Source organism: Spodoptera frugiperda, chromosome 9, assembly GCF_023101765.2.
Source record: "Spodoptera frugiperda isolate SF20-4 chromosome 9, AGI-APGP_CSIRO_Sfru_2.0, whole genome shotgun sequence".
In the NCBI taxonomy this organism is placed as follows: Eukaryota; Metazoa; Arthropoda; class Insecta; order Lepidoptera; family Noctuidae; genus Spodoptera; species Spodoptera frugiperda.
In genome coordinates, this window is record NC_064220.1 from 1,969,343 (window position 1) to 1,995,097 (window position 25,755).

At 34.9% G+C, this 25,755-nt stretch overlaps 1 protein-coding gene and 1 long non-coding RNA gene across 2 annotated transcripts in view; one reads left to right on the forward strand and one right to left on the reverse strand.

Annotated features, from left to right (window-relative positions):
* Window positions 1–3,444: 3,444 nt before the first annotated feature.
* Window positions 3,445–5,608, forward strand: LOC118271249 (uncharacterized). The gene is made up of 3 exons (XR_007705579.1): window positions 3,445–4,015; window positions 4,090–4,478; window positions 4,638–5,608. It is a non-coding gene; the product is annotated as an uncharacterized LOC118271249 (long non-coding RNA).
* Window positions 5,609–9,715: 4,107 nt separating this feature from the next.
* The window catches only part of LOC118271180 (AT-rich interactive domain-containing protein 2), a 34,911-nt gene continuing 18,871 nt past the window's right edge, over window positions 9,716–25,755 (reverse strand). The window contains exons 26-39 of the mRNA XM_050695769.1: window positions 25,199–25,292; window positions 24,521–24,598; window positions 24,050–24,150; window positions 23,569–23,658; window positions 21,722–21,820; window positions 19,384–19,567; window positions 18,626–18,822; window positions 17,471–17,578; window positions 17,040–17,164; window positions 16,206–16,368; window positions 15,639–15,785; window positions 14,044–14,079; window positions 12,169–12,260; window positions 9,716–11,782 (exon numbers count right to left, since the gene is read on the reverse strand). Coding sequence (XP_050551726.1) covers window positions 11,680–11,782; window positions 12,169–12,260; window positions 14,044–14,079; window positions 15,639–15,785; window positions 16,206–16,368; window positions 17,040–17,164; window positions 17,471–17,578; window positions 18,626–18,822; window positions 19,384–19,567; window positions 21,722–21,820; window positions 23,569–23,658; window positions 24,050–24,150; window positions 24,521–24,598; window positions 25,199–25,292 — 1,617 coding nt within the window. The 3' untranslated portion in view covers window positions 9,716–11,679. The remainder of the gene's footprint in view (window positions 11,783–12,168; window positions 12,261–14,043; window positions 14,080–15,638; window positions 15,786–16,205; window positions 16,369–17,039; window positions 17,165–17,470; window positions 17,579–18,625; window positions 18,823–19,383; window positions 19,568–21,721; window positions 21,821–23,568; window positions 23,659–24,049; window positions 24,151–24,520; window positions 24,599–25,198; window positions 25,293–25,755) is intronic.

Consider the following 25,755-nt stretch of genomic DNA (forward strand, 5'->3'; position numbering starts at 1 on the left):
ACCAGTTGTAAGTAGGTACTTAACCACCACTTCGCCCGTGCCGTGCCCGTGTCGTGTCCGTGCCGTGCTAGTTGTTGGCGTTTCCTAGGCTGACACCGACTCCAAAAATAACAATAATTGTACCTACTTACATTATAATGTGTGTAATGAGTTAGTAAAGTTAGTTGATCTATTAAGTTGTTGAAAAATACGCAATTATTTCTTTTACTTTTTAGTGCATATTAATTTGTTTTGGAATATTTATTTTTTGAAGTCGGTTTTTTTTTGTTAAAATTGTTTTTTATTTCTTGATTTTTAGTGAATAACTTATTTGAGTATGGGTCGACTAAACGCGCTGCTCATATGAGACAGCGCCGTTTAAATGAATAATATTAATATCTATCCATATTGACGCATAATTACATTATTTTAAAATGTATGTTGAACCTGATACCCTTACTTATGATCTGCTGAGCCGACAGCTAACAGTAACCTGTTCATAAGCCACATACATAGTCAGTTGTCAAAGACACAAACAAATTAGATACCCACATAGATATACAGTCATGTAACTCAGACAGCACATCAAGCTACCCATCACTCTATACCAGATATGCTACTATCTGTCCTGAATTTTATGGCTACTGAGAAAGATAAGCTATTATGCATCACTTCAACGTAAACGCAGAGCTAATTCTGCTCATTTTTAAGGAGTTCCCTGGATTATCTTCCACATTTATGGTCAGACTTTGAAAACAATTATATGGGACCACACTGCCATCGTACACTTTCAAACACAAAAAGTATTTCTCAAATCGGACTATAACTGCCAGAGATATGCATTTGTCAAACACAAAAAGATTAGGTACCTACATACACATGTAAATCAGACAGCACATCAAGCTACCCATCATTCTATACCAGATATGCTACTATCTGTCCTGAATTGTATGATTACTAAGAAAGATAAGCTAATATACATCACTTAAACTCAAACGCAGAGCACATTCTGTTCATTTTTGAGGAGTTCCCTGGATTATCTTCCACATTTATGGTCAGACTTTAAAAATTATTATATGGGACCACACTGACATCGTACTCTTTAAAACACAAAAAGAATTTCTCAAATCGGTCTATAACTGCCGGAGATATCGATTAACATACATAAAAAAAAATAAAAAAAATACGGTTGAATTGAGAACCTCCTCCTTTTTTTGAAGTCGGTTAAAAACCAGGCCACAGTGCGGATGTGAATTTGATATCTTCATTTTAATATCGCAGTATTTTAGATGAGAAACGGTCGACGTTCAACAAAGAGCAAAACTGGTACATTTTCTCGTTTTTAGGTGTTCGCCACTTCATTTTATTATTCCAAGAGAGAATAGACAAGGTACTTTTAAAATAGTGGTTTCTAATGTTCATTACGCGCATTACACGCATTACGCGAAATCAAAAAAACCACGAACCTACAAACTGCACTAGTTACATACTATGCCTACGCCCAAGCGTGGCTTAGTTATGGCATCATATTATGGGGAAATAGTACCGATACACATACCATCTTTACCTTACAAAAGAAACTGATCCGGATAATAACCAATATCGAACAAACAGACAGCTGCAAACCACATTTCCAAAAACATAAAATTCTCACACTTACCTGTTTATACATCCTAGAAATATGCAAATTCGTCCGACTTCACCCAGAATTCTATAATGCCAGACAAGATATTCAAAAAAAATATAGTCTACGACACAAGAATAGATTAAATCTACCCACATCCAACCTAAAAATACACTCTTCCGGTCCGTTAATTATGTCAATAAAAATATACAACAACTTGCCTAGAATGCTCAAAGATGAAACTAAAACCTCTGTATTTCTAAATAAATTAATAACTTTCTTACACTCCAAATGCTACTATTCAATAAAAGAGTTTATGGACGATAAAACAATAAAAAAATAACATACACACATACACACACACACACACACACACACACACACACACACACACACACACACACACACACACACCACACACACCACACACACACATACACGTATGCCCACCCACCCACATACTCCCTCTCTCTCTCTCTCTTACACACACACTCATAAGTAATCACCTACAAAGTATAATTTTAAGATCTCAATAATTATAATTATTTAAGCATTTTTAAACTAAGATAAACTATAATAATATAAAATTATATAATTATTAAGCCTGAATTTTATATCTTTAAAATTGCTGTGCCCAAACTGGGTCCATAATTGTTACTTTTACATTTAAGAACATCTCTGTACATACATTGTGGAAAGCAAATAAATGAATATGAATATGAATATGAATTACAAGTTAAAAATATATTCCAAAGATTTTCATGCTATTTTAATGTCGTTTAAAAAATATTTCTATAATCATAGATTAAGTAATATAGTACGATATGCAATGAATCATAGATAAGTCACAATTTTAATGAGAAATAAAAAAAAATACCCCATAAAAAAATAAAGCTACGCTCCGAGCAGTTCACGTACTAGGAAAACACACGAGAATTTTAGTCGCCTAGGGCAGCTACTCGCCACAAGATGGCGCTATACCCAAATTTTATAATTATATTGCTTTGTCATAAACTCTTCAAATACTTGAAACCAAAAAACTTTTTAAAAACGTTCTAAATGTTTACGATTTTTTAAGAGTAGTACAGGGTTGTACACCGCATATCATAGAAAAATAAATAATATTCTTCTATGATATGCGGATCATTGATGGAACATTCGTAGTATTTTCACATTTAACTTCATTATTTTGGCCACACATCCAAAGACCAATTTGCACCATCTAGTTATGTATCAAAACGCATTTATCCTTTACTGATTACAGCGTCATCTCTTGAGTTTAACCCGTACTAACAACAAAATAATACACAAAACATTATCTCCGTAACTTAGGAACTTGCTAATAGATGGCGCGCAATTTGACCAATAACATTTTGAAATAAAAATTAAATAATTTATTTTTGTCAAAGAATTATTAATAATGTTAAATTCTTAGCTTGAATAATTTAAAACCGTAAATTATTTAAACTTATTACAAATGAATATTGAAAGCTTAAAAAATGACTTTGCTTGATGTTCAAATCGTACTTTAAAGTATACTGGGCGCACTGTACCTACTGCATTTAGGTAACCTAACAAGGTGACATATAAATGTGTATAGTCAATAAAAAAAATCTAAACTTTATTTTAATATTATTAGTGCATACTAATGCCGACATAAAATATGATAAGAATATGGCAAATAAATTATTATGCATGGGTATGCTACATACAAGATGGATAATGGATAGATAGACGACTGCCGACCTTATAAATACCGCCGGATGCAAGTCGCTTCCATGTACCAACATCCGATTTGAATGTCTATGTTTAGTCATTGACACTGTAGTCTGTTATGATGATGAGACGATATCTGAAGTAGCTATAATAAACAGTTTGCTAGCTCTCAATGTGTGGAAAATGTAATGAGACAGCATAAAATATTTTTATCGCCACTACTGGGTTTCGTGGCACTCGTAAAAATCAACTATGGTACTGCATATTTTATATAGACCGAACAACATTGATCTCTGATAAACCTAAACCTTTGAAAGCGTAATCTCCAGCCCACCTGCTAAGCCTGAAAAATATGGTGGACCCTTTTATGCAGTAGAGATGATGTTGATAGACAAACTTACATTTTATTTTCTTTATTAAACTATGCATTTTAAATAAAATACAAGCATAAACACATCACCGCGTAATAAAGTTAATTGAATGCGATTTTAGTACATAGTTCTCCATTTAAATTCCTACATTTCCTACCACTTTTAGACGCTATCTAGACTTCCTGTATCACCTAGTGTTGCATCACTAACCTTGACACAGAGGCTGCGTTAATTTATCGATTTCAACTCCACCATATAACTCCCAAATCGCCATGCATATCTGCATCGTAATTCTAAATTGATTTAATAAGCTGTAACGTTGTGTGTAAGTTTTGTAACGTTTAATCATATTTATACCTTTCATCTTTTGTATTTTTAATGAATAAAATGATTATTTAGTGACCCGAAATGCAACGTTTGTCGCGGAAACTACGGAAGCAGTGTTCCAAGTATCAAGATGGAGCAGTTACCTGATCATCGAGACCATGAAATGAGTCTTCGGTGTCCCGTGAAGGTAAGTTTTTGACATTAATTTGATATTTTGGTTATTAAATTCGCACTATGCTGGCGTGCTATGCGGCTAGCTGCATGTGTCGAATGTTCTCATACCAAAGCACTAATTAACATTGGTGCTTCTGATTTTGGTTTCACGGCCGTGTGGTTTACAAGCTAGAAGAAAATCATCACACAGCACAATAACAGGCCGTGAATGTGTATTGGTGAACTATAGGCTTCCTTTAAGATTTGGCTTTGGGGCTTTGCTGCTGGGTATCAAACTAACCATTTAGGTAAGTAGTCTATGTATTGTGTACGTGTCTTTTTGATGATACCGACTGTTTTAGATGTTTTAAATCGTCATGACAAAGCACTCTCATGATAGTGCTGACGCGCGGCCATCTTAATATAAGTTGGTCCCAATGACTACCAAACCAAAATTTGAATTTCAGATAAGTTCAGCATGGACTTTCTTCACGGGATAAGGAAGGTTATACCTACCTATCTCTGGGTGGGTATCAGGTAAAAATGTAAGTATTGGGTAGTTCCCTAGGTTAAAAATAAAATATTTTGACATTTTAATATAAAAAAATATCTTAAAATAATCGCACTTTCATTCATTATCTTGACGATATACTTATTTATTAAATTTTTCTAGCTAATTTTAGAGAAGTAAGTATGCTATTTGACGCAAAAAAAAAATAAGTGTGGGAGAGCCATGCTTTAAGTGTGGGAGAGCCATGCTTCGGCACGAATGGGCCGGCTCGACCGGAGTGATACCACGGCCTCACAGAAAACCGACCTGAAACAACGCTTGTGTGAGTTAAGTTACCGGAGGCCCAATTCCCCCCTTCCCAATCTTCCCCATCCCCGATTCCCGAACCCCCTTAAATTCCTAACTCCCAAAAAGCCGGCAACGCACTTGTAACGCCTCTGGTGTTTCATGCATAAAGCTTACTCAATATTATAAATCTGAAAGGTTGGGTGAGTGAGTTTGTCTGTGTGTTTGTCAATCAATCACGTCAGAACGGCTGAAAGAATCGGGTTGAAATTTGGGACAGGGGTAGATTATTACAGGTAAGATAGGGTTATACGTAGGGCTGTAGGTTACCTAGTCGGAAATAACACATCTATGGACTACTTTTTATCTAACGGTAATGTGGGCAAAAATGCTGGCAAAAGCTAGTATACAATAAGTAAATTCAAAAGGTATTTAGTTTTTGGGCTATTATCAATTTATATATTTTGCGCTGACAGCGAAAATTAATACAGTTTAATATTTTATAATATTGAATACTTAAATTATCAACATTCAATAATATATTTTTTATATTATATGTGAATGTTGTATTAAACTGTGTTACTTTACGCCAAGTTTACGCTGAATAAGGGAAATTAATGCAGTTTGATATTTTGCAATATTTAAAACGTAAATTATCAACATTCAATAATATAGCTATTTATATATTATTTGAATGTTATATTGAACTGTTTTACTTTCCGCTATTATAGTTATAATTAATTAATATAAGTTGAATAAGGGAAATTAATGCAGTTTGATATTTTGCAATATTTAAAACGTAAATTATCAACATTCAATAATATAGCTATTTATATATTATTTGAATGTTATATTGAACTGTTTTACTTTCCGCTATTATAGTTATAATTAATTAATATAAGTTAAATAAGGGAAATTAATGCAGTTTGATATTTTGCAATATTTAAAACGTAAATTATCAACATTCAATACTATAGCTATTTATATATTAATTGAATGTTATATTAAGCTGTTTTACTTTCCGCTATTATAGTTATAATTAATTAATATAAGTTGAATAAGGGAAATTAATGCAGTTTGATATTTTGCAATATTTAAAACGTAAATTATCAACATTCAATAATATAGCTATTTATATATTAATTGAATGTTATATTAAGCTGTTTTACTTTCCGCTATTATAGTTATAATTAATTAATATAAGTTGAATAAGGGAAATTAATGCAGTTTGATATTTTGCAATATTTAAAGGTAAATTATCAACATTCAATAATATAGCTATTTATATATTATTTGAATGTTATATTGAGCTGTTTTACTTTCCGCTATTATAGTTATAATTAATTAATATAAGTTGAATAAGGGAAATTAATGCAGTTTGATATTTTGCAATATTGAATACGTAAATTATCAACATTCAATAATATAGCTATTTATATATTAATTGAATGTTATATTAAGCTGTTTTACTTTCCGCTATTATAGTTATAATTAATTAATATAAGTTGAATAAGGGAAATTAATGCAGTTTGATATTTTGCAATATTTAAAACGTAAATTATCAACATTCAATAATATAGCTATTTATATATTATTTGAATGTTATATTGAGCTGTTTTACTTTCCGCTATTATAGTTATAATTAAGTAATATATGCGCTTTAACAATCTGTAGTATTCAAATGTAACTTGGGGGGTTACATTTGAATACAATCGTACATTTAACTAAAACAAAAATCACAGCTTTTTCGTGTTTATATTTAAACTAGCTTCTGCAAGCGGCTTTACCCACTTTCCTAAGATAAAAAATTAGCCCCTTGTGTTATTCTAGACTGTAATCTATCTCTGTCCCACTTTCAGATCCGTTCAGTAATTTTACGTGAAAGAGATACAAATATACATCCATTTACACATTCTCACAAACTTTCGCATTTATCATATTGGTGGGATTAATTGCTGGAAGCGGTTTTCCTTATGCTTTTAATAGTGTAAATTGCATTAAATAATTAATAATTAATTTTTCATTTCATCATTAAATAATTAATAATTACAAAGTCAAACACCGCTTCTTTCCTATACCAATCTAATTACAAAGTGGATTAGGCCTTCATTCTGGGGATACCACTATAAAAAAAACGCACCTTCTGCTTTACCTCATGGGTGGTGTGGAAAAAAGCAGGAATAAGTTAATACCTATTCTATTTTATTTGAAGTAGATTGTTACAACTTTCATTAGTAAATACAATAAGTTTTTTTTTAAATTAGGGAACCTCCTGTGGGCCTTCTTTTTTTTAAGTCAGGTATCCCTAAATCCTTTTCCCAAGTCTGAAGAAATCACCAAAGTCGGTTCAAAATGAGAACCTCCTTTTCTCAAAAATATGAGGTAAATCAATAAGTCGTGAATTTTTCTAATAATTCACTATATAATAGATTCACTATTAGAAAAATTCATGACTTATTGATTTAATTTCATCGTTATCAATATCGGTACCCTCGGCAAAGTCAGGGTCTGCAGTCTCAACAATGTCAAACTTCTGTTATAGATTTGAACTTTATCATGTACTAATTAAAATATTGTTAGATATTGAATACGAGTAAAAAGACTATATTTATTTTATGGTCTTACTAAAAAAAAATACATTCTTCGTTTCACACTGGCAACATGACAATATGTAAACCAAAGACAATCTTTCAAATAATCACTCATTCATTTTTATTTTTCAAAATCATTCTTTTTGCTTTTTGCCAATTGCGTTGTTTCATGTTTGACATTTGTCATTTCCTGCGTGAGCTTCGTTGTACAACGTCGTTCGTTGTTGACGATAGCTCTGTAGAAAAATAAAATTGTTGTTCAACAACATGGCTGCCATCTGGTACATGTTGGCACGACGAAGATTACTTGAGCGATTGCATCAAAGGCCACGGAGACAACGTAAGCGTTTGCAAACACTTTCCTAATCTTCAAATCACTGTGTGAAGAATATTTTAGTGTAATCGTTAATTTTTTTTTAGGTTACGTCGGTGCAGCTTAGGCGCATTATGAGAAGGTTCTGGAAAATTACCATGATGGAAGCAAGTTGCGAGATGGGTTTCCCGTTCGGATGAATTCATGGCGCCCAAGCCCCTGACGATGAAGCCTGGGTAGACAGCTGCAATATGCAGTAAAGGTATAAAATATGGTCCCAATAGAACGAAGCGTAACTGAGATGTTTCAGTTTAACTTTGTTCACCCTTATTTTAATGCATTTCAATCGTCCAGCTATTGTAGATTTCCTAATATAATAATCACAGGCAGGTACATTACATACCTACCTAGTTTGATTTATTTATTTCATATTTAATTTTTATCTTGATTTGAACTATGTACTTAATTTTTACTTTTTTTTGTCGTTAAGCCTGGACTTTTACAATGCATTAGCGGAACTTTGTTCCGTTGTATATCATTAGGTTAAGATTAACGTAGGGTACATATTAGGTATCGTTCCAATAAAACGATTTTTCAAGGACAAAATATCAGGTTAAAGGTAAAATGCAGCAATATGCAAACAAAATGGCGGTTCGAATCCTCTAACGTTGCTAGCGGATAGTGGACTAGGCCTACTGGGGACACCACTTTAAAAAAAACGCACCTTGTGCTCTACCTCTAGGGTGGTGTGGAAATGAGCACCCTCTGAATGCTGCATCATAAAACAGGGTAATATCGTGTCTCGCCAAAGGGTAAGAAAGAAGTTTGTTCAAATAAAACAATGTAACTGTAAAATGGGGTAAATAGGGAACGAGAGGTGATTAGGTTCAGACAAATTCTTTATAGCATCTATTCACTCTTCTTCTGTCCCTATTCACCCCGTTTTACCATTAGGTAGGTAGATCTCATAAATTTTATTTTCCAAAATTTTTTATCTTTTGTTTCTCATACCTGGATGGCAATGCTCTCATCTGCTCATCCCATTGTACTGGGGGCGGCGCTGACCTTGCCATTAGGTTATCACTAATAGTGATAAGTATGTCCGTTTACCCTCTATTACAAAAAATAAATAAAGATCATTCTTGTAACCTAGCTACAACCTAGAAGAATTTTAATAGAATTAAAACTATGTACTGTCTTCACATGTTATTAACAATTTACTGATAATAAACAAGATGTTATAAAAAACTTTAGTTTATTATTTCCCTAATTGAAAATGTACTTCGACTAGGTATCTAAATTATTTACTATCACACTTCTTTTTAAAACAAATTTTGAAGCAAAACACCAGATATACAGTAAACGAAATCATCTGAGTATTTATCCTTATGACTATTACTGAAAGAGTTTTTACCCGACTGAGCCAGAAGGAGGGTTATGTCTTTAATTTAAAAAAGAACCAAAGCCCTCGATAGCACTTTTGAAAATTTATTACGAATTACCTTTGATCAGAATCACAATTCATGGAAGCGGTTTTATCTTCACCTTCAAACAAAATTGCAAAATACTACCCTATATTGCATTCCATACACTTGAGTTGTATAGACAACATATCAAAATAACATTATATTTATTTTATACATTGATTTCATTTTACATCAGGTATGTAAAACGGGGTGACTAAAATTCAGAGGGTGAATAGACAAAGGAATGGGGTGAATAGATGTTAGAACATTTTCCCAACATTTATTTCTGTAGTCAATAAAACTGCATTATGTACCAGTTTAATGCCACTGCCATATAATACGGCCAGCACCTACTCTATTGAAATAAAACACAAAGCCGTATCTAAAATTATTTTATTTTCCGTTGCACTTACATCGATTCAGTGACATTGTACAGTCTCCCATGTTAAATTACTCTCAACCAATCACGCCGACTTGCAAAAATAATACTTATATCACTTTAAACCTAATTTTAATCTAAATGGTATTGTACAGTTGAGATATTTTTACAAAAATTTAGTACACGCAATGGTTTCTAAGAATCCATTGAAATATAACCTATAGCGGGCATGGAAACAGTGCCCTTAGTACAAGTTTGCTTTTCGTTAAACGAAAACGAAACGAGAGCGCGTTCGGCGCTCTGATTGGTTGGTCTATTGGAGCCGACCAATCAGAGTGCTTGACGCGCACTTTAAACGAAAAACAAACTCGTACTAAGGGCAAAATTTTAGTTTGTAAAATGTCTAGCAAAGTGAATAAGAAGTTACAAAACCGCTACATCATATAAACACATAATTCCTTTGTTTGAAACAATCACTTAACTAAGAACATAATAACAAATTTCTTAAATCAAAACTATGTATATTTTTAATGTACTAATTGCCACAAAATTAATGTTTATTCTCGTATTTAAAAGGCGCCTGCGACCATCAGTTTTGAGAACAAAACAATGTTATAATATCCATGTTTTACTAAAAATAGCTTCAGCAATAGGTACGTAAAGGAACTTGATTATAAAAGGCAGAAACATGACTTTATTGCTTTTACTCCTACACGATAAGAACTCAATGTTTTATCGTCACAATAGTCCGATAACATGCCTTTGTGTTAAGTATGTATGTAGATAACAAAATCCCAATACTTCGAGAATTATTACGTAGATAAAACGAATATTATATTACAAAGAGCTGTCATATTTATTTATTAAATTAATCTTAGTTGTCAGTTCTATGCATATGGATTATAATTTTTAATGTCACTACTTAATTATATATTTTTAAATCAAAATTGTATGTATTGCTATTCAGATCCTCAATTGTAATTCAAATGTGTTTGTAACTTGACTACTAAATAGTTTAAAATGTCATAAAGTCTGATTGATCTATAAGTATGAATCGTTCAAGCGCTCGAAATGAATCCGATCTCAATATAAAATCAGGGGGCGTACTCTTGAATCCAATTTCGATCGACACTAATATCATACTCTTGAATTGCAACACTAGCGCCCATTGCATCCGTATTGCATGGATATTGAATGAACTAAATTGAGTTTGGTTTTATAATCCATACTCTGAATGCTATTTTAACAATTACAATTTTATTGGAGTTGTATAGTTTTGACATTGAATAATTATTAAGATTTTATTGGATTGAAACGGCATTGACATTGAGATAGGTTAATCGCGGTTTACTCACTTAAACTAATCGAAAAAAGCTCTACTAGTTTCGAATTACAGAGTAGGCTGTGTAGTTGCGTATCTGAGTAGGCTGCTTGAAGTCGCCGCGGCTGCGCACGCTGATGAGCTTTTCTCCATTAATTTACGTGAGTAAACTGAGATTTTTAGCTAATTTAGTATGTCTCACGATAGTTATAAAATTGACATTGGTTTCAAGAGTAAGCGCCCTGATGTTAGTTGTATACAGTTGGCTTGTGTGTGCACGTTTGCGGAGAGTGTACTGTATTGCCATGAAGTTAGGTTTAACACGAACCAGCATGGTCTAACATCCTACATAGATTTACCGCTGAATACTCCATAACCTGAACTTGTGAGAAGGCACTAAAAACACATCTAGCTTACCAATAAATAGAATCGGCTAGATTAAAATGAAAAACGTTTGCATACCGCGCCTTGATTATAGACCAACAATTACAGAAAAAATGTTCGCTAAAAACGAACAATAAGTAATAATATAATCGGACAAAGTTAATAATTATTTTTATGATTCCTTCCTCTACACATTTCTACACTGCTATGTACAGTTAGCACGTAGTTAGTCGTGGGCTCGAAGGCCGGATAGTGATTCTCAAATATTGTTCATGTCGTATAGAACTTGGGCGATCGTTCGGGAAGCCTCCACGCTGCTGAGCGCGATTGTCGCTAGATGAGCTTCGTAGGAGCGCAGTTGTCTGTAATTGAAAAAGGAAGAATATAATACATAATTTATTATTATAAACAGTTTCGCTGCATAACTGGCTTAGGTTAGATTACCGCACGGAACAACTCTTCGTTTATTTCTTAAATTGTTGTTTCTAATCTGGGTGAAATGTGTATGTAAAATTATTATATAAAACGATTTTCACAGTGGATAGCGTGTGGTAGTTTTTGAGTTTATCGCATTCATACAAGCCAACAGGGGACTTCTTTTAATAATTATTATGTATGTTTACTTTTTAATTTTTACAGTAACACATACATATATCCTTATTTAACGCTCACTAAGACAGAAAATATTAATGCACCTTTTGTCGTCAATAAACTTACATTAAACGAATAAAATATGTATTACGCTTACCTCCGTCCAGTATTAGAATAGATAACAATATTCCTCAATATGAGCGCTGCAGTCAACCGTATGCTCTTCGTGACTGGACCCTCGTTTTCATCCTGCCAATCAAAACAATATAATTAATAACCAATGTAACTTTATGGCATTAAATTCCATACTCAGAGACATTCAATGATTACTCAAAGTGTTCCAAACTGTAGTAACGAACTCCATTCGAAGCTACACTTTGGAAGGAGCACCTAGCTTCGCTGGCTGACAGACTGACAGTCTATTATTTATTTATTTATTGACATTTAAAAAGTACGACATTTCAAAGTAAGGAAAATGTTTTGACTTTGAACGACTTTGTTCAGAAAAGAATTACTAAAGACTGGGTTAAGTAACCATTAAATGACTCTGAGTAAGACGGTAAATTCCCAAAGTGTTAGGTAGAAAATAAAGATGCACATATTTTGATTTTAAACAAATATTTAACGAGAAATCTAAATAAAATTATTGATTTAGACCTACATTACCAAAACTAAAACTATTTTTTTTTTATTCTAAATATAGGTACCTACTTATAACAATAGCATGCAAAATAGGAGAGAGGACAGGCAGACAAGGCAGAACCGGACATGTAATACCGGTTTATATCGGTTTTCCTCCGAACTTTTCTTAAGAACGTGAACATTAAAGAACTTTATTGTTAAATTAACCGTTTTGTATTCGACGAGGGGCATGTCGGTACACGCGTTGAAATATTATTATTGAAATAAGCTGAACGGCGCGCGGCGTTTCTTTGATGTGCGTACGTATTAACCGGTTTTTATTGCTCTAAACCGGTTAATCCGAAAAAACCTTTATGAAAATACTGTTCCAAATACCGGTTTAAAAAACCGGTTTCGCTACGAAACCCAATGTAAAGGTTTTGCGTACAAGTACATAATAACGGTTTGAAAATTTAACCGGTATCCGAGCCTTGAGACAGACAACACTTATGATATATTTTAATGGATTTTCTCCTGTGTCGTGGGTGCGTTTACAAACATACAAGTTCATATACATATGAAACCCAGACCCGAAACAACAATTTATGCATCACACAAACAGTTGTTCCGTGTGGGAATCCGCACCAACCATGCAGTCTAGTCTATTATTATTTAAAATCAATGTGTCGTTGTAAGTTTTTTATACCAGAATAAACAGTATTTTTAATTAATGTACACTCTCCTATTTTCTTAAACACAAATCGGCATTCGCTAAAACACGTATTAAACTAAACTAAAGTTACGAAATTAAAAGTATTTTTGTCATGGATAAATAAAGCATGCATTGACTGGACTAGGCGATTGTGACGTAAAAACACAAATAACTAAATTGTAGTAACAAAATTATGAACAAATTGAGGCTACAATAAAAGTGTTTAACATTAACAAATAAGAAATAGTTAGATACTGTTTGGAATATATCTAAAAGCTTGTTTCATTCAATATACGTTAACATATTAGATTATAGCACAGACTTAACAAAGCACGACTCCGGCTTCGGCACAACGTTGTTTCAAAACGAGGCTACCGCTAGGTGCCAGCGTGCTTACGGCGCGCCGTCGGCGAGCAGTAAGCATGGATTGTTTGTATTGACATACGATTTAAAGTTCAAATTTAAATGACAAGTTAATTGCACGGTTGGAGCCGAGCTCTTTAAGTGTTTTTGACCTTTAAGTAGCCAAATCTACCAAAACAAACAGCTTAACCAGACAAAGCCTTTACCACCAAACAGTATCTAACCATCGTAAACACTAAACACGGAACACAGACACACACAAGACGAACACAAGAGAGCTACGAAAACACACACAGAAGCTAGGTACATGAACACAGAGTGTATCGAGTGTCTCACCAGTTGTTCCGGCGTGCGACCGAGTTCTGCCCTGTGCTGCGCGTGCACAAACAGACACGTTAGTGACGTCACACGGTGGGGGGTATGTGGCGAGGGGAGGGTACCGTTTTGTGAGAGTAAAACATCAAATCCTTGTAATTATGTCTTCGTAAATATTAATTTTATTCACGTAATGTGCACCTCTGCCTACCCCAAATTTAATTTTACTAATGTACCGTAATGTGCGCCTCTGACGTCTCCCTTCGGGGATAATCATTTTACTGATATTGTGCATGATCATTTTACTAATATTTTAAATGCGAAAGTTTGTGAGTGAGTTTATGTGTATGTTTTGTTACTCAATCACGTCAAAATGGCTGAAGGGATTGGGATGAATATTGGAACATGGGTATATTATGGTCTCGAATAGCACATAAGTTACTTTTTATACCACGGAAACGTGGAGAAAGTCGCTGGCAGAAACTAGTGACTAATCTTGTTAAACTAATTAGGAATTCATAAGCTTTTTTATAACTAATAAAGAAAACACTCACAATACGATATCCTCAGTAACAGCGGAATTGTGACTGCATTTAAGATATTTGACTATGTTCTATTAAGTAATAAAATTTGAAATGTAGCTGCAAATATTTACTAACAACACCTATAGAAGAACAGTCAAATACCCTATATATGGTGACTTATTCAGCTAATTATAAAACTATTCAGTTTTTGTACTGGTTAAATATAAATAACCAGAATAATTTGTCTTTTACATTTAGATAACTTTATCCAAATGATATGGTTCTTTATAGTGACACCCCTAAGACGCTAGCTCCGATTTTTCCGGGAACAAAAATCCTTTTGCTTACTCTTCACAAGATTTTCAACTTTTATTATAACAGGATAAGGTTGAAAATCCTTTATTGAATATGGGAATGATATTTCATAACATGATTTTAATGTTTATGTATTTAATGACACACATAAGCATGATCAAATTGTATGACTCCTGTAAGTAATGCAAAGGCTTGTCATTTCTGCGTTCACCAAGCGGCGCTAGTGTAAAATTTAGTCTCATGGACTTAAAACCGCTTAATATGCAATTGGTGTACAATACCCTTAGTACAAGTTTGTTTTACGTCTAACGAAAAAGAAACGAGAGTGTGTTCAGCGCTCTGATTGGCCGGCGTGAATGAATCAACCAATGAGAGAGCCGAACGCGCTCTCATTTCGTTTTTGTTCAACGTAAAGCAAACTCGTTCTAAGGGTACTGAACACACACACGAAGCGACACTAAAGTCGTGAAAATTCTTTATAACGGTAATAAAAATCAAAGGGTGACACAAGAATGGGTGAATAAATGTTAGAACATTTTCCCAACATTTATTCACCCCTCTTCTGTATCTATTCACCTCTCGAATTCTATTTACCCCGTTTTACGGTATAACTATTTAATTTACTCTCTTAATAAGATTAAGATACAAACTAATAAGTATAGTTTATGGTCCGGTATAACACATAGGCTACTTCTTATCTCACGAGACCGCGGGCAGAAGCAAAAATCTTATATTCTAAGTAATAATAAAGCGTGTAATATAATGTGTGGTAGTTACCATGAGTTCCCTGGGGTTGAACATGTCGGCGGCGTGCTTGTTGAGCGCGGCGAGCGCGGCGTTGGGCGGGTAGTTCAGCGACACCGCCTTGCCGTCGCCCGCCTCGCCCGCCGCGTGGCGACGCGAGTAGTACACCGCTGTTAATGCCTGGAAAGCCAAAATTAGTATATTTTTTAAGATTGTAATCTATTTTGGTGTTGGTGTGTGTTCGACGCCGCCTATAAAAACCCAGCATTGCCGGCCTTTTGCGGGTTAGGGATTTGAGGATTGGAGATTTAGGGAAGAGGAGAAGGGTAAAGATGGAATTGGGTCCCCAGCAACCTCATTCACACGACGAAACACAACATGAGGTTTCACGTCGATTTTTCTGTGAGGTTGTGGTATAACTCAGGTCGATTTAGCTCAGTAGTGCTGAAGCATGATCTAGTTATTTAAGGATTGACGTGTAAAAGTGTTATCTTGTAACCTAACTTGCAAAAATAAATACCATTTATCATTTATGACTGTCCCACACTTGCCATGACAATCTAAAATATATCTCCTAACTAATTAGTAATCAGTCCATACCTGCATGGAGCAATGTTTGTCAGTGAGATGGTTGAGTAGCGCGAATGTCTTCCGTGGCACCCTGTCGCAGTCGAGCCACATGCAGGGCGCCTCGCCGTCCGCAGACGTGGGGCAGTGCGTGCGCGCCGCGTGGAAGAATACTTGCGTCGCGTTCGAGAATGTTCTGGAAATTGCATTATATTATAAGAGATTAGGTGTTAATAATGCCAATGACTAACCGGCACTGCAAATGACCTTTTTTTTTTGAGGGGGGAAAATCATCCTATGACTTCTCCCGCCTTGGGCGAGGCGAGAGGGAGTGTCAGACTCTTACTGACTAAAAACCACCCCGTTCCTTCTCCTGCTTTTCGAGCCGGAGCCCCGGTAAACCCGCTAGGTAGTCCGCAGCTCCGGATCCTGCAGATGACCTAGCAGGTTACCGGGGCTTCGGTTTAAAGCAGAAGTAGTGACCGAGTGGTTAATATAGTCAACTAGAATCTGATACCACTTCCCTGTTGATTTGAACCCTCAAAAGAGGTATAAAGGATCTAACAGCGCCCTTTGATATCATAAATGATCACTTTTTACAACTACGATTTCCAATGCGTCCACCAAACGTATAAATTATGACAAAATACTCTTTTATAAATGAGGTTCATACGCCCGAATACTCAATTTTAAGTTGTACTTAAATATCGTGCTATCTCTGACATTTAATAAAGAATTGATAGTGACAAAACCACATTTGAGAGCGTCTTAAAATTGAGTAGCGTTTGAGTATTCGGGCAATAGTCTAACAATAGACTTTCATGAAACTAAAGACAAAACAACAATGAATAATTGAGTACTACTTACTTCCCACAACCTCTCCAATGACATATCCAAGGCGTTTCATCTTGTGGACTCGTGGCCTGAGTGGGTTGCGGCGCCGGCGCGGGCGGCGGGGTGGGGGACGGCTTCGGTGTAGGCGGCTTTGGAGGCTGAAGGATTTTCAACTCAATGTTTAAGACAATATGATTCATTTTCCAGTAATGATGATAAATAGCTGATTTTGTATTATAACTTTCATGACACATTATTAAAGTAATTATGTAACACTATTACGACGTAACTCAACTAGTTTCAAGTCACGCACGGAGCTCATAGTTATTAGCAGAATTGCACGACACAGAAAACTATGCGAGATACACTCAAACAATTCAATGAGCAGGTCGTAAAACATTATTTAATGACAAAATACAACTATAATTATTTATTTAATATTAATATATCGTAAATGATATTACCTCAGTCACAGGTTGGTTCACAATGAGTTCTTTGTCTCCAATTTTAGTGTTACCGACCATGACAGGCTGTCGGATCACCTGCCTCATTACAGGCTGAGTCGCTGTCTTCTGCAAACATAATGGGATATATAAATAAAAATGCCTGTACTATAAAAAATATCAAAGTGTTGTCATGGTTACACTAAAATTGTAATTGTAACTTCTCTGGTGTTGTCGTCGACTAATCTGCTCGTTTTTACCTAATATAATAAAAAATATATATTGCTTGAATTTTCTCACGTGTCGTGTGTACAAATTCACGCACACATCAAACTCAAGTGTGGGAGAGTCGTGCTTCGGCTCGAATGGACCGGCTCGACCGGAGTGATACCACGGCCTCCAGAAAACCAACGTAAAACAACGCTTGAATTGTGTGACTGGGTTAACCGGACGCCCAATTACTCCCCTTCCCAATCTTCCCAATCTCCGATTCCTCAACCACCCTTAAATTTCTAAACCCCAAAACGCTGGCAACGCACTTGTTACACCTCTGGTGTTTCAGGTGTCCATGGACGGCGACGATAGCTCATCATCAGGTGACCCGTGTCCTAGTTTACCGGCTTATAACATAAAGAAGAAGAAAAAAATCTATTCCCAGCTCTTGCATAATTAACAAGGTTTTTTTACATAATATGACTTGTCGACATTTGGCCGCTATCTCGCCTGATGGAATCCTTATATAACTAGTATACCATGTGATAGGGGTGAGACTTCTAACCCGTTAAGGCTGAGTAATACATCTAATTTTATCGACAAAAGTCGGGGGTCGAAGGGGTCGAATCCCCTCCCCCTAAAAATTATGGCTATTTTAATATTTTTTTTACTTTTTTTGATATCAAAGGTTGTATGCGTCGTAGAAACAAAAAAAAAACGACAAACGGTAGCTAATAATCTTGGCTAACTAATTCATTACTTTTTTCATATGTTTGATAATGTTTTGGTGAGATAAAAAATTAATTGTCAATTATTTTTACCGAAAAAATAACTTTTTCAATATTTTCAATTGGGGTTTCAAACCCCATTTTTTTTTTTGTCGATAAAATTAGATGTAGTACTCAGCCTTAACGGGTTAGAAGTCCCAACAACATTGTATAACTAGTATATAAGTAAACTTACCGGGCTCTGTATAACACTAGTCTTCGCTTCACTGACGACGGACACCTGGTTGCTTTGCACGCTGGTGACTACGGGACTCCGCTGCGGCTGTTGTACCACTCTGTGCACGTTCGTCTTCATAGGAGTGTTCATTATGATCGGCTGTGTATTCGACACTGCTATTATCTGCTGGCTGCCTTGTAGTAGTTGTTGGTTACCTTCAATGTGTAGTTAAAATATTAAGTTTTAACAATATTTTAACATATATACAAAGTCACGCCTTTTATCCGCAAGGGGTAGGCAGAGGTGTTGGAATAGCGCAAAGTGGCATGTCTCATCATCCATAGAGTCCATTAAATGACTTTTTTTGTGGGACAAACCCGCTACAAACTTTTAAAACCGCTGCAACTCCTGTAAGCCAGGAACAACAGTAGATACAACTATGAAGACATCGGAACACTGAAATCCGGCGCGTCATAGGAACATGAATAACTGTCTTGGATCTCGCAACGAAAATAATCAGAAGATATTATTAGAGGAAAAGAAAAAGAAAACGATAGTTTCCACTTCCCCGGGTAAATTTAATGCAGGAGAGAGAATGACTTCTGCGCAACTGGGAGAAGAAATATTACTGGACTATGGATTATACATAACATTTGATAATTCTGTGTATCTGTTAAATGTTGCCCATATTAAATTAGGTTTTGCACTCAGATCAGATATTCTTAGTTACGTGTTAAAAAAGCCTAATAAAAATACCATCATAATAAAAAGGTTACCTTGTATAATCTGCGCCGTACTAGTAACAATCTGACTGCTACTAGAAGTACTGATAAGCGCCGGCGGTTGTTTCTGAGTAACAACTATTTGTTGCGTCTGTTGCGGATTGATGATCTGTGCCTTGTGCGGCTGCGGCTGATTCGTTATTATTGGCTGCTGACTAGGAGTGATCTGAGGTGTATTCTGCGAATGTTTCAACACCATTTTACATTATAACTGTAGTGAGACATTTTAATTATGTTTAACGATTTAATGGCGCGCTCAGAGACATTTAATGGTTACTTAAACTATTGTTTTAGTAACGATTTTGTTCTGAAAACTATTACTAAGGACTGAGTTAAGTAGCCATTAAATTACTCTGTGTACGGCGGTGTTTTACGTAACTATTGGGCAATGTATCTTAGACTAGATTCAGGCATATTCATAACCATTGATACATACGATACGAGATCATATTCAGAGGGTTCTGAATATGAGCCCCCAGCGTGGTTCGAAACTAATCGAGTTACCTCGCCAAACAGTTACGTGAGTAATCCGTTAAACATAGTAATTAATAATTTTAGATATTTAGCTATATAAACGACTAACAATCAACATGAATATAACAGTTAGAAGAAACTAAATAATACATAATGAAGATGAAGTAAGGAAAATATACATAGCATGAAGTATTTTAATGAAAAATATGATATTGTTATATGTTACGTTACCATGCTTGTTTCTAGCAAAACGCTATTTTGTTTCGATACAAGCTTGAAACTTTACACATAAGATAACATCAAAATTATTTAAAAGAAGAAGGTAAAAAGAAAATGTAGATTCCTATGGAGAAAAACGAGCAAGAAACTTTATAGTCTTTATATTAAGTTTCAAGTTTGTTCGAAAATTAAATTAATCACTCTCTGTTTCAACAAAGATGATAATTTAAAAATAATTTTCGTCACATACAAAAATTTTTGCCATCATCTTTTCAGAAATCAGAGGTCATCGATGACAATTATATGTAAACGTGCAACAAAATTTTTAAATCCTAAAGCGTAAATCTCGTAAACGTAATATTATATTTTAACAAAAGTACCTAGTGCTTTGATATTATGTATGTTATATTATAACAAATAATAAAAATAGCTATGGACTTTTCCAATATAATTTAAAAATTTTGTCAGACGTATTGTTGTATTGAATAGAATACATTATAAAGCAATGAAGGTTTTCCTTTTTGTTTTTTCAATTTTTTCCAAATGGTGAGCGATAGTAAGTCATATGAGACATATTGGGTGTGCCATCTAGAAGCGAACGCGAACCGATGGATGACACACGAATTTAACGCGATGCGGTGTGATCTAGCCAATTGGTCGCTCACCGCATCCCACGTACGGTTGGACACGTAGACCTCAATGGATTTCGACGGTTTGTTTTCGCGCCGCACCGCATCGCCTTCGCTCAAGCAATACGTCGTCATAGAGTGTGGTCATTATAAATAAAATCGAACGACTTTATGCCTTACGACATTTCGATAGACATGGATACATTTATCTAAATACATGAAAACCTTCATTTATTAGTTACAGAGAAAGCACATTTATATACAGTATATACAGACATAAGTAAATACAATGAAATTATGTATAGATATATATAAAACAGACCAGTTACCAATGTCAAGCTACCACGACGTCTAACATATCTGCTAAAGGACCTAAGTTACATAATACATCAGTGTACTTTGAGCTATAATAGTAAAGCCACAGAGTCTAATTTTGAGCAGCATTTCATGCCTAAGAGCATTCAACACAGAAGGGAAATGTTGTATACAGTATGTTCTTTTGTTCACTACGATATTATAATAGTTTCTAAGATATATTTGTTTGTAGCTATCCTCAAAGTACTCATGCACATTGACAGAGACATCAACCTACTTGGACAGGTTTTAGGTAAATGGAACGGTGAATTTTGGCAATATGGCGGCCTAGTTTTAAAAGAAAGCCAATTGGGTGTCTATTATACGTTGTAGACTTATGATATATGTAGGTAGTAGAACTTATTTTTTGTAATTTTAAGAATACTTCAATATATTATAGAAAAGTAGCCTTTTCCAATTACATGCACATGACCAAATTTAGATATAACATACTACATTTGAACAATAAAATAAATAAACAAAAAAATAACTTTCAAAGTCACCAAAAAACAATAATTTAGAACTTTAAAACTCTGCCATAATCACTTTTAAGACAAAAAATATCGATTTTCTATACAAATCCACCATCTTCCGAACCAAAAACCTGTCCCTAAAGCTTAAATATTTAATTATTTATAATATTCTGTGCATGAAACCTGTGCGAGGACGCTCTTCACCATTGTGATCGCCTGCGAAGTACTCACTAACGTAGGCTGACTCAACACCCTTTGTGTAGACTGTATCACACCCGAGTTCTGCGATAACCAACTTTATTTCAACAAACTTTAGGTTCAAAATCCTATGTATAGCGGTTGCTGTTCACAACACTATGTAGGTAGACTGTATCGCGCCCGAGTTCTGCGATAACCAACTTTATTTCAACAAACTTTAGGTTCAAAATGCTATTTGTAGTGTTACTGTTCACAGCACTCTCTATGTTGGTAAACTGTATCGCGCCCGAGTTCTGCGATAATCAACTTTATTTCAACTAACATTAGGTTCAAAATCCTATTTATAGCGGTTACTGTTCACAACACTATGTAGGTAGACTGTATCACACCCGAGTTCTGCGATAACCAACTTTATTTTAACAAATTTTAAGTTGAAAATCCTATTTATAGCGATATATATTCGACAAATTACCGTTTTGGACCGGGGTCTGAATTGATTTAATAATCTATATGTCGCATTCTTTTTTTGATTAGATTTTTTTCTTTGGAGGACATTTGCAAATAATATAATATGAAAAATATGTTCGGTATACACATTTTTCATATTATATTATCTTATAATCACTGTTGTCATACTTACTTGCATATCCCGGGACTTTATTAGTGTGCTTATAATACAGTTTTGTTACTCAACCACAGACATAAATGAACTTACCTACTTTTGCAAAACAAAACATACTCTTTTAACTTAATCTACAATTTGGTAACCCATAAGTTAGTAAAGCGGCGGTTGAGTTAATAATTATGATTTAATGATCCGAATTTACACGCAAAACAATAATAACAACGTGCAAATACCCTTTTTTTCAGTAATTAGTAATCTTAATATTTTAAACTACTGAATGTAATGTTAAACGCAACATTTTTTTCTTTACTTTATATAATGACTCGTTGAATTACTAGCACAGTAATAAAGACGCTTAATAAATTTAGAAAAAAAAAAAACGACAATCAATACAAAAATTTGTAACAAAAAACCTACAAAAATTAGACACAAGACCCAAACCACCTGAAAACATTTGTTAGACCACAAAAAAGCGTAAAAAGAAATAGAAAAATGGTTTTTATTATTAATTGATGAGGACCCAAAGTTGCTAGGCAACCGCAACTATTAGTATGAGTTGAAGCTGTATTAGCACAGTGTTTCACACTACTCCAAATAGTCGACAAAAATCTTTACACTACAATAACTTTGAAAAATCAACTCGTGAGTGAGTTAGTTGACCTAATAGGGATGCTTACGGTCAGTCAAAATAAATCGTACTAATATTATAAATGTAAAAGTTTGTTACTCAATCACGTCAAAACGGTTGAAGGGATTGGGATGGAATTTTCAACATAGATAGACTATGGTGTGACATAACATAGGCTACTTTTTATCCCACCGGAACGCCACTAGCAGAAGCTAGTACTTTTTTGGTGAAAAACAGTAGTTTTTAATATTAATGTTGCATGTGACGTTGTTATTATGTTACGCCAGCTCACATAATTTAAATTTCATAGCTGTGCTATGAAAAATATGATTGAAATAATATTAACTCAACTCATTACGATTAAAATTAGATCAATGAATGAGAGTATACTTAATTTTTATTCTCTCAAGACTAAAACCTGCATTACTCAGATAACAGATTTATAAATAAAAACAATTTATTTTGACTAAGCCATCATCCCTATTTAGTTTAAAAGTATGTAAGTTTTGTTGCGCGAGTTCATTGACCGACTATAAGGAGAGATATCAAACTGTGTTAGCTACTTGATTTGAATGTAACCTGTATAATTTGCTGTTGCGTTATCGCCTCTGTTGCCTGCGTAATAAGGCTGTTAAGCGTCGCCTCGTCCAGGCCGCCTGGGTTGTTCACCTTTTTGTCATAACATTTAGATTTAGAACCTTTTTAGATCGAGCGCATTAAAGTTCAGTCTTAACTATTTTAGCGCATCAAATGTTGTAACGCGGATCGCGTAATGCCAATTATAAACAAAATAAAATACTCTTCTTTAGATATTTTTAAAAAATTGTACATTAGTCTAATTTGGATGGCCATTGCGCATGATTGCGCAATAATGCGCAAACCATTGACAAGTTAGAAACGTTAAGAGAAATCAGTTTCACATACTAACAGGTATTAATCTCATAAAAGATTTTCCATGCCGATACGATCTTGCAGATTTCCCCTAAAAGGGGTAATTTTCTGCTATCTTAAATTAATATATTACTCGTTTTTCTAGGTATTTAAGTAAAACAACACATACCGTTAAAGTAAGAGGCCCCCCGCCAGTCGGTCCTTGTACTATAATAATAGTTTTCTGCATCATATTCCCGGGAATGTTCTGTGCTATGTAGCTTATGCCACCTGTAATAGAGTTTATTTTGCATTAAACAATAATATACTTATTAAGTGTGAGAGAGCCATGCTTTGGCACGAATGGGCCGGCTCGACCGGAGTGACACCACGCCCTTACAGGAAACCGGCGTGAACCAACGCTCGTGTTGTGTTTCGTTGTGTGAATGAGGTTATCGGAGGCCCAATTACCCTCTCTCCCAACCTTAACACTCCCTAGTCCCCAATAACCTTGTAACGCCTCTGGTGTTTCAGGTGTCCATGGGCGGCGGCGATTGCTTACCTTCGCGTGATCCGTTTGCTCGTTTACCGGCTTATACTATAATACAGCAGATACAGCTAACCCAGTCTAACTGTGCATCCGAATAATATAAGAAGTTACCTTGAGCGTTGCTAGGTGTAGCAATAATCTGCATAGGTTGCTGCACAAACTGTGTCGGCTGGGAAGATATAGATTTCTCTGAAAAAATATCAATACAACAATCAGAATTTATCTTATCAAGTGGTAATTACTATTAAGTACTATTAAACAAAGTGTGTATATTGGCCAAAAACCATAAAAATGGCGACATCTCATATCGAGATTAATTTCGTTGAATTAACGGAGAAAGCAGGTAATTAAAACTATACTAGATAGAATAATAATAATCCTGTTAATTTAAAGGGAGTTAAACGTAAGAGGTTACTGAATAACCTCTTATGTTTAAAGAAAAAACTATAATACATACATACATACATATCGTCACGCCTTTAATCCCCGAAGGGGTAGGCAGAGGTGCACATTATGGCACGTAAAGCCACTGTACAATGCACACCCACTTTTCACAATTTATGTTGTAAGTCCCATGTAATAGGTGGTGAGCCTATTGCCATATACCGGGCACATTTCCAGACTCCGTGCTACCACTGAGAAATTTTTCGAAAATCCGAAAAAAGCCCAGTAATACTTCGCCCGACCCGGGAATCGAACCCGAGACCCCTTGCCCGGCAGTCGCACTTGCAATCACTCGGCCAACGAGGCACCTATAATATAATGTATAATATAGTGTGTAAAGAATACCTTGTAAGATGAGTTGGCCAGCCTGTGATGCGATGATGTTCTGGACATCCATCGGCTGTACCTGCAGCATCGGCTGCTGCACTTGTATCGTCTGCTGTGGACATGTCATGTGTTGCAATATTCCAAATGTTAATATTCATAGGAAATCTTTATTGTCGTTTTTTTTTTTTCATTTATTAAAGGACTTTTTCTCTCACATACTACATCGCCCAGTGCCGTTAAAATCATAATCTATTTATTATACATAAATAAGCCGGGTTTTCTTCCAGACGCTAATCTTTGCATTCGTTTTGCATTTGTAGGAAAGGTCTCGGGCTCCGTGAGGTTTATAAGCAGAAAATTCAAGAAAAATTCAAGAGAAAGCGAAACGGAGTTCGCCGGGTTTGCTAGTAACTTATAAAAAACTAAACTAAATAGCTACTAATAATCTAACCAGTATAGTCTACTGTATCAATTTGTATAACATTTTTGCCCTATCACAAATTGGGAAAACAAGAATACTATTCACAATAATGTTAGTTCAACTGAATATCTGTCAAAAACATCGATTTTTTGAC